Below are 9,850 nucleotides of genomic sequence, written 5' to 3'. Positions count from 1 at the left end.
TTTGTACCTGATCCTCGCCCTCCTTCTTATTTATATTCGAAAAAGTGTAAATTGCAAGATAATGATCAAATTCCGGTAGAACTAATTCAAGCAGGTGGTGAAATATTACCTTAGAAGATCCATAAGCTAATTAATTCTATTTGGAAAAAGGAAGAATTGCCTAATCAAGGGAAGCAGTCTATTATTGTACCATTTCACAAAAATTGTAATAAAACTGACTGTATTAATTAGTGTGGGATATCGCTGTTATCAATTTCGTACAAAATTTTATTCACTCTTATTCTCTCAAGGTTAAGTGCATACGTAAACAAAAGTATTGGATATCTTCAGTTTGGGTTTTGAGGTAACAGATCAACTACAGATCAGATTTTTTCGATTCAGGTACTCGAGAAAACATTAGAGTGCTCTGGAACAATACATCAGCTATTCATAGACTTCAAGAAATGCCTGTCTCAATCGTAAGAGTTTGGGGCACCTATGAAATGGTAAGGCTGATTAAAATGTGTTGAATGAAATCTATAATAAAGTCCGCATAGGAGGACATCTGTCTGATACATTTCTCTTTCAGCAGATTGGTCTAAAACAAGGAGCTTCTTTAATGACATTACTTTTCAGTTTTGCTCTAGAATATGTCATTAGGATTGTTCAGGAAATCTAGGTGGGACTAAAATTAAGTTGAACATATCAGCTACTCGTCTTTACTTATGATGATTATCTAACGGGAGATAATATAGATACCAGAAAGAAAAACACAGAAACTTTAGAAGTAAACACAAAGAAAAAGTGTATGTTTATGTCTCTTTACCAGAATGCTGGGAAAAATCATAACGTGAAAATTGTCGATAGATATTTGAAAATGTGATGCGTTCGCATATATGGGAATGCCAGTAATAAATCAAATGTGTTTCAGGCGGAAGTGTGGTAATGATTAATACCTTTCAGTCCAGTACGTTTCGTCTGTTTGTTTGCTACGAAAAAATGTAACATTTTCAATATACAAAATTATAATTTTGCCAAATATGAACTGGATTGATCTGGCTGAGGATAAGGATCGGTTCAGACTCTTGTGAACTTGCTAGTGGTACGTCAGATTCAGTAAAATGTTGGGAAACTCTTCGGGTAACTGCGCAACTGGTGGCTCCATGGAGTTGTTATTTAGTTCGTTAGGGATAAGGGTTACATCTAATTTGAATTGGCTTGTGCCATACAGTTAATCACCACTTCCCACCACAGCGGTGGTGATCTGTGTTCTATACCAGTACAGGTCATGTGGAATTTTTGGTGACTGGGTCAGTTTCTCTTTGAGCGGTTTATCTTCTCCTGACAGTTTTCATCCTATTTGCGTTTTGAAAATTGTAGGTTTTTGGATGTTGAAATTTTTATAGTAAATGTAAGTAACTGTCAAAGTTGCCCAGACAGGGGGCCCACTTGCTGTTAGAGACTGAGTGGTGAAAGGGGGTAGAGGCAACCGAGAAGGGCAGACCGAAATTGAATATAGTATGATGGCCAGTGGGGCCCATCCATTAATTTGTCATGAACGTTAATTAAGGATAATTATATGACAGTAAAAATAGATAAGTCATATGTAACGTGTTCCATAATAATGTAAGGGTGTGTTGGGCATGGAACCAACATGTAATGGAGAGAGGTAAAGTGAGGGAGTCACAGGTGTGCTGTGGGGATTAGGGAGCAGATGTAGTGGAGGAAAGTAGGGACATCAGGGTTGTTGGGCGACGGGATGTGGAACGAAGTTGTGGAACCCGCTTCTAAGCGCCAGCCGGAAAACAAGATCCCTGCGCAGGCGCGATGACGTCATACTGCAGTTATGAGCAGTCAGGTGACCCCTGCATTTCCGCGAGTGACGTCACATACCCCCACTCTGTATTTGGGGTTTATATGAATGAATATGAGGAATATATGAGGAATGGAACCAGGAATACAGAAGGTCGTCCTGTGAGGATGTCAAGCGTGACTGGATTTCATGTGCAATACTTGGAGTGGTCTGAATTGGCAGTTTCTGTGTGGAGATCCGTTGCTAGGAGACGACTAGTGGAAGACAGAACCCTAGTGCGTATGCGTATGAGTCAGAGGCGTGCTGTAGGGAATCACTGAACAGATGTAGCGGGGGAAAGTAGGGACATCAGGGTTGAGAAAGTATCATTNACGCAGCTGTTGCCAGGTATTCACTACAGCACACTCCTGAAAGAACATTAAAAGAATTAATGAGCTACCGTAACACACATTTCAAAGGACTGTTGTTATAGAAGATTTGTACACTTAATTACTTTAATTCTCATTCTTAAATCTTCTTCACCATTTTCTCTCACAGTTGAATTTATTGACAGAGTGTTCTGCTTTTCAATCATTTTATTACCCTGAAAACATTGATAGTTGTGTCATATTCTATGTAACTTGTGTATTGATGTATAGTTTAATAAGTAATAAATGATGATGACAATGACATTTGTCTGAGAACTAGCTCATTATTCTCATGAGCCACTTGCTTCATGACAGAACCTAATTCACACTATAGAGTGACGTGGTCCTTACCTGTAGCCTTAGAGCTTTGAGGCTTGCTGCAAGAGTGTGGCTCATTACCTGTACTTCCAAGTTCATTTTCATAGCGCCCTGTGTAACCCAAGTGGTCAGTGGCTGCATTCACCCCTACCGGGCTCCTGTGTATATCTGTTACTCCTTCCAGTTAAACTAAGAGTTGCAAAAACTGAACAAACCACTCAACATCTCAGATCAGCATAGTGATTCTACCAATCAGTGAAACAAAATTTTATTCCAACAAGCAATGAACCGGATTTATACTCTTAACTCTCAGTGATCTGCACACAGCCAAGTTACACATGCGACCTGAAGAGTCACAGAATATGGTGAAGGTTGTGACACCATGCCGACTCTACTGGCAGATCATCCGCCCCAGACGACTTCTCGAGACCAACTTCTCAAATTCAAGTTCCAAATATTGTCGTATATTATCATGACTCGCAAAAATGCTGATCCCTCAAAAAACTTTAAAGTCAACAATTCCTTACAGGCCGTCTACATCCCGTTTCAGAGACTTGCCCAGGTGTTGTTCACCCATTTCGTAAACATTTTCTATATGATAACACTACATTTGATCGCATGACTGAGGAATGCGAGATATCAGGTTCTGAGCTGAACTCTAGCTTCTGAACAGCCATCTGATCATTAACACTTGTGCAAGCAATCTTAAGAAAACCTATTTTAACTTCTAATAATATTTTATGCTCATAATAGAGCCCTCTAAGAGTGGAAAAAAATTGTCTCAAGCCCTGGAAATAATTCGTCAGTAAACATTAGAAATATAGTGCACGTGCTAAATTTTACTGTTACATTTGAATTAATATAGTGCACATATAAGCTAAACTGAATTTCTTCTGTGAATTAAGGAAGCTCATTAAACGTTTGTTGGAAAAAATGATGTTAAATTGTGAAGATTTACACTGAGCATTAAGGGGCATATTTCAAATGATGGATCCTCCTGTCACTCCTATTAAAATGAAAATCTGGCTTTTTTTCCGAACTTATACAATTGTATCACTGATATAAATTATTGTGAGTATGAGGGGTGGACCATAAAACTGGCTTTAGCACTGCGACCATCAATGATCTATTGTGCTTTATAAATTATGATACTAGGAAAAGGGAGTTTAAATCCAAAGCAAAGTCCCATGTGCATCGCATAAAGAGGCTCACAAGTTGAAATTCCATGAAATTAGCATGAGAAATGATCCTTACCTCAAATTAACTGTTCGGTGCTGCTTCAGCACTCTGTTTCCTTCTCAATCACTATTGGTATCGAAACAGTATCATGTAATTCCAGGTTTGCATGAGCAAACATGTCCGAATGTGCACATCCGCATGCCTGTAATACAATGTAAATTCATATTACTGGCAGAACTACAGTGATATGTGGATGCAGCAATCCTGAGTTGTATTGTAATCTAACTAAATAATAATGAAGCTAATTAAAATATAGCAATAAAATGCAGAAGCACTTAGATAGAAGTTGCATATTTCTAAAGTTCTGAATTGATACCAAAATTCAGGTTCATATACCATGTGGTATTAGGCCTGCTGTTCTCTGTGTGTGTGTGTGTAGGTAGAATTCCTTGCTGTAATACGAGTAGTATAATATAATGCAAAATTAAGATATTGTCACGTGACGCCTGAAAGCCGTGTCATTGTTTCGTAATGTCCCTTTATAGAAACTCGTAAGAGCTGGAATCAGGTGTCCTATGCAATGCTATATGGTGTCCAAGTGCATTTAGCAGTCTGCTACAGAATAAAGACCAACGTTTGCAACTTCAGAAACTTTGAATGGAATAACCCTAAAATGACATGTGGGTAGCAGTGAACAGGGCATTGGGCGTGAGTGCAGCAAATATAGCCCACGTGATAATTCGGAAAGACGTTAAATGTCGTATGTTTCACCAGTGGCAAATAAGAATGACCTCTCAGCAGTCAATACGAGCATGAGCAAAGCCAGAGCTAAGCAGTCATCAAATTCTGGATGTTAGAAGAGTAACCGGGACCATATCATCAATACCCCTTCACTAAGCCACGATGCCAGACTGAACCTATCCAACAGAATCCTTTCAGTTTTCCTGCGTTATTATGTTCTGCTGTCGATTTCACTTGAATGTGCCATGGGAGAATTACACGTGTGAAATGGCGTTGGCCCTGGAATTTGTCACCCCTTTGATGACTACATCAGATTTCGTTTTCATAACGCTCTGCCCCCTGATGGAAATTTTTGGAGATTAGGCTGAGTTTTCTCACACAACACTTTGTCTTGAGTTACTGTGGTGATCAGAATGGTCGCTTTTTGTAGGACAGCTTGCTAAGGCCAGAATACTACATAAGGGCTCATGGGGCATTTCACGTGAAATCAGGAGGCATGTCACAAAATCTTAACACTTTTCCTGTATGAATTATTGCGAATAATAAATGCAGAATCATCCCTGTGAGTCATGGGTTGAAGAGTGACCTGCTTGCAATTCACCAAACTCAATGTGCAAAGATGGTATCCTACAGAAAATAGTGATATATTTCTTGTTCCTTGCACTCATTATTCTGCAACAACTAGTGGGGAAGCTAGTACTCAAGTGGTATAGTAACTCAATGGAATTTTTGTCTAAGCCTTTCTCTCCATAAATGATATAATACTGCTGGCTTGTACTTCTAAAGTGGTTCCTGCACACCTGTGACACAGTCATACTTCCAGATCATACGTTAAACAAGATCTTGGCAAAAATCTGTCTGCTTTTTAAGTCAAAGACAGGGTACATCAGCATTAATATTAATTGACAAAAATAGTCATATCTCTGATTAATGATTAGCTGCAGAATGGGTAATGTCAGACAATTGACAGTTACGTATTAATCTTCTGCCAAAGTGCCAGACTCCCTCAAAGGAAATAAAACAGAAAGCCAGGGCACAGTGCCTCTGAACAGTGAGGAAGTTTGAAATGAAATGTAGAGGGAAATACTTAAGGGGGAGATGTTGGCTTAGCAGGATAAAAAGGTGATTGGAATGGGATGGTAGGACAAAAATATGTCAGTGGACTGAATTCTGGCAAATCACATTCACAGAATGAGTTTCCCAAGTTAATTCCAAAGAAAGAAGAGAAGGATAGGCAGCTAAAATTGTGAAAATGGTGAGGTCAAACTCCATTAGCTCAGGATAACTTTTTATAGGCAGACATTTATGCAAGTATTAACACATCATATCAGCTGGGATAAAGTTGAGGTTGAATCAGAAGAAAATTCACGTGTAATAGAGACTTTAGACATTGAACTGTTTCCTACCTTCAGCAGATCTCTCTCTGGGTTTATTTCAATTTCTATCCCAATCTCAAGTCTTTTCAGTTCACTCTGCGATTGCATTGCTTCTTGTGTTTTTACTGACTCGTGTGCAAAACTGCATGACTGTAATGCAACAGAAATTCATCTTATCAAAATAATATTACTAGCACAAATACAGTGACAACTAAATGATGCATTCCTGAGGATCATCACCATGGGACTATGAAGTAATGAAGATAAAGAAAGATATCACCAAGAAATTACTCCATCCTTGGATTTATATGATGGTCAGTTTGGTAGTATCACGTTCAAGAGTGCAATGTCTAGCAGTCTTCAAGTTTATTATAAGGGAGCTGGAAGATAGTTATATTATGGGGAACAGATGCAATTTAAATGATGGATCTTCGCTGTCCCTCTTGTTAAAATGAGGATCGCGTTCCTCTTTGTAAACTCATATGTTAGGGTCACAGATAGAATTCATTATGCTACAAAGAGGATAAATGTGATGGAGAGTCACATGCGTTATCACATAAAGAAGCAAACATTTTTACTTTCTGAAGATATTTGTGTGAGAAATATTTTATACATTGAAATGTCCCTTGAGTGCTGCTACCTCCCTGTCCCTCTCCTTCTTCAGGAATTTTACTTCTATCGTTATCAGTGAGCTATCCTTTCATCTTAGAATCAATATCCAGTTTTGTGGGTACTATGGCCTTCTTATGTGGAGTTCCACTCGCCAATATTATAATGATGTCCATATTACTGGCAGAACTACAGTGACATGTGGATGCAGCAAACCTGAGATTCATTGTCATTTAACTAAATAATAATTAATTTAAAATACAAGATTAAAACGTTGAAACCATTTTAACAGAAGGTGCACATTTTGGAGGCTCTGTATCTGTACAAAATTTCAGGATCATACACTAACTGATGGGGGCACACGGTAGCATAGTGGTTTAGGCACTATGCTACAAGTTGGAAGGTCGTGGGTTCAAATACCGATGAGGTCATTGGATTTTTTCAATTGATCTAATCCTTCTGGCCGCACTATGACCTTGGGGTTCACTCAGCCTCTAACAGAAATGAGTACCAGGAATTAAATAAATAATTTTCCTGGGGAGTAAAGTGCGGCCGGCGCATAGAGCTAACAACCTTACCACCATCTGTGATCCGATTGTCTAGATAATGTGGGAACCTCAATGTCTCACAACCCTATGGGCCTCCACGGCCTATTACAGGGATAACTTTACTTTTATTTTTTTTTACACTAAGTGATATATGGGCTGCGCTGTACACAAGTTCCTGTGTGTCATGTGTCAGGTTTCCTATTCTCTGCTATATGGCGCCCCGATGTATTGCTTAGCAGTCTATGAGAGAATAAGGAGTGACTTGTGCAACTTGAGTAAATTTTGAGCGAAATGGACCCTAGACGATATGGAGATTGCAATGAGAAGGGCAGTTGGTGGGAAGGCAGCAAATGAGCAGCAGATGAGAATTTGACATCATGTTTCACCAGTGGGAAACAAGAATAGCCTCTCAGCAGTCAATATGAACATAAGAAAACCAGGGCTAAACGGTCAGCTAATTCTGGAGATGGGAAGAGTAACCGGGGCCACATCACAGAGGCTAAGCAACCATTCCAATCTGAATCCTTTCGGGGATCCTGCATTGTTATATCCTACTGTCAAGTCAAACTAAGTGCATTTGAATTTACCACGGACAAGATACTCATGTGTGATGGTGTCGTCCCTGATGGCTATGTCCGAAATTTTTCTCATAACACCCCGTTCCATGATGGAAGTTCTGGGATATTAGATTGTGAGATGTGTCACACCACACGTGGTGTTTTGCTAATCGCAACAACTGTGGTGGTCACAGATGGACACCTTGTTAACAGCAGTTTTGTGTGGCCAGAGAACTACATTGCAGGTTTAACACTGGGGTCTCAGGAATCACTACATATGATCTCTGTAACATGGCACAAACTCCTGACCGAATGTTACATGTGATTTATTGTGCTTTATTAATGATGAACCGCCCTTGTGGCTCATAGATTACAGAACGACCTCCAAAACCAGTGTGCAAAGACTGTTATTCTACACACATTAGTGGGATGCTTTGTGTTTCTTGCACTCATGACTCTGCAACAGTCTGAGGGGAAAACGTACATTATAGTGGTATTGCAACAAGGCAGAATTTTTACCTATGTTTTCCTTTCTTTGCTCCGTGTACATCTAAAAATCTTCCTGCATTTCTGTGACCACAGTACTGACAAATCAGCTGCTGCACCCAAGCTTAAGCTTATCATGATCTGGCTACTGGCTGCTTCCTCTGACAATTGGTACATTGAGAGTGAAACCTGTCTGCTTTGAGAGTCAAGGACAGGGTACATCTGGTGCAGCATTGTTTCCTTCAGAGCCTTACTGTGTAAGAGTTACTAATAGTCACTAAGAGTCACTAATAGTTCTGTCTCTGATAAAGGGAACAGGTAATGTCTGACAACTAATAGCTCATATTCTTACCCCCAAAATACCAGACTCACTCAATGGAAATGAAACAGAGCTAGGGCACTGTTTCACTAAACAGGAAAAGAGATCGATACAATCCATAGAAAAAAACACTGAAGGGGAACATGCTGACTTACCAGCAAGGAAAACTGGTGTAATGTGCTGGAAGAACAAATAAGATGTCAGTTTTACTGACAGTACACAATTCAGAATCTGTGAAAGTCTAATGGGGTAGGGGAGTAAAAGGACATGTCTATTGTAATCTAACTAGCATTCCAACGGTCAAGAAGCGGGGCACATTACTGTCAGTAAGAATTTTAAAGGAAAATTATATAATAATCCCAAAATGGGNGCAATGGAGAATGCAGAGATTTTCTTCCCAAAATATTCTGTGATAACACTGACGCTCCAAAATTTAAATTTTATTTGAGATAAGTACTGAAATAAATATGATTTATTTATCAGATTATAATGCTTTTAATTTTCAAAGTAATCGCGTTCTCATTCTGTCACTGATACATTGTGAAGCCAAATACCTACCTTCTTGCCATGGCCGCTGATTTCCGAGCACACCGTTGATGTGCTGACCACCGACTCACTACTGACATGGTCAACATCCTTGATTATTTTTTCCACACTGCCCTCAACAGTCTGGTTGCTCTTGACGCTCCTACACTCTTGCTTCAGTGGTTCACTCATGCAACCCTGGGATGATGTAATTCTCATAGAAGGACTACATTCCAAAGTTTCTGCAATACAGCAAAGCACCTGTCAGTCTTTATAATTCAGTGCTTCCTATTATCATCCGCCCTGCCCCACATATGAGAGAATGTTTCCAACTGCACCTCTAAAATGAAGTGGTGGTCATGGCATCTCCATTTCTTTTCAACTTTCTTTATTGTGTACCACTGTGAAGCTGCGATAAAATAAATGCAACTTTATCTAAGTACATCCACATGCCTCCGACAAGATTAGGGGAACAATCATTGCGTAGGTCCATTCAAACCGTGACAGTGTTCAAATATTTGGGAACAACAGTAGCAATATAGATAAGACTAATTACAGAATTAAAGGGAGTCTGAATTTGGTAATATATTCCGAAAGATTTTGTCTTCTTGTCCACCGTCAGTATTTTATAAATTAGAATATAAGAAAATTCAATTGAACTTATGGTATTTTGTAGTTTGGGAACTTGGTCACTGCCATTAAATTCGGTGCAGTGACTGAACAATTTAGAAGCAGAAAGCCGATGAGAACTTGTGGACCAATATGAAATTATGAAAAAGGAGGATAGAGAAAACACTCTACTGAGGAGGTCACAAAATAGTCCATATTAAATGTGTGGAATTGGAATGATTACATAAAAGAGGATGTCATGAGCGGGGCATATATTACGAACACATAAATACAAAATATCTCGATTCACATTCCATATGTCTTATTTTGTCTCTAAAAATATTTCGTTTTGGAAACAACTGCATTATTACACCAACATGAAAA

The 9,850-nt window shown here is 39.1% G+C and overlaps 1 protein-coding gene across 1 annotated transcript; it reads right to left on the bottom strand.

Moving 5' to 3' along the window:
• Positions 1 to 2,163: 2,163 nt before the first annotated feature.
• Positions 2,164 to 9,099, bottom strand: LOC111870236. Its single transcript, XM_023862346.1, has 4 exons — positions 8,891 to 9,099; positions 5,844 to 5,963; positions 3,772 to 3,898; positions 2,164 to 2,199 (listed from the first exon to the last, which is right to left on the bottom strand). Exons 1-3 carry the CDS (start codon positions 9,074 to 9,076, stop codon positions 3,797 to 3,799), a joined length of 408 nt encoding a protein of 135 aa, XP_023718114.1. The 5' UTR covers positions 9,077 to 9,099; the 3' UTR covers positions 2,164 to 2,199; positions 3,772 to 3,796.
• Between the last annotated feature and the right edge of the window lie 751 nt (positions 9,100 to 9,850).

This window comes from Cryptotermes secundus, unplaced genomic scaffold (assembly GCF_002891405.2).
Source record: "Cryptotermes secundus unplaced genomic scaffold, Csec_1.0 scaffold4688, whole genome shotgun sequence".
NCBI lineage: Eukaryota > Metazoa > Arthropoda > Insecta > Blattodea > Kalotermitidae > Cryptotermes > Cryptotermes secundus.
Note: the sequence above shows the minus strand (reverse complement) of the source record. Positions and strands in the feature narration are given on the sequence as shown.

Bases quoted from the DNA above. Each gene is read 5' to 3' on its own strand.
- LOC111870236 (XM_023862346.1), bottom strand. From the start codon at position 9,076: ATGAGAATTACATCATCCCAGGGTTGCATGAGTGAACCACTGAAGCAA. The intron at 5,964-8,890 runs GTAGGTATTTGG...GTTGCATTACAG, and splicing joins TCAGCGGCCATGGCAAGAAG to TCATGCAGTTTTGCACACGA. The intron at 3,899-5,843 runs GTAGGAAACAGT...ATTGTATTACAG, and splicing joins CAGAGAGAGATCTGCTGAAG to GCATGCGGATGTGCACATTC.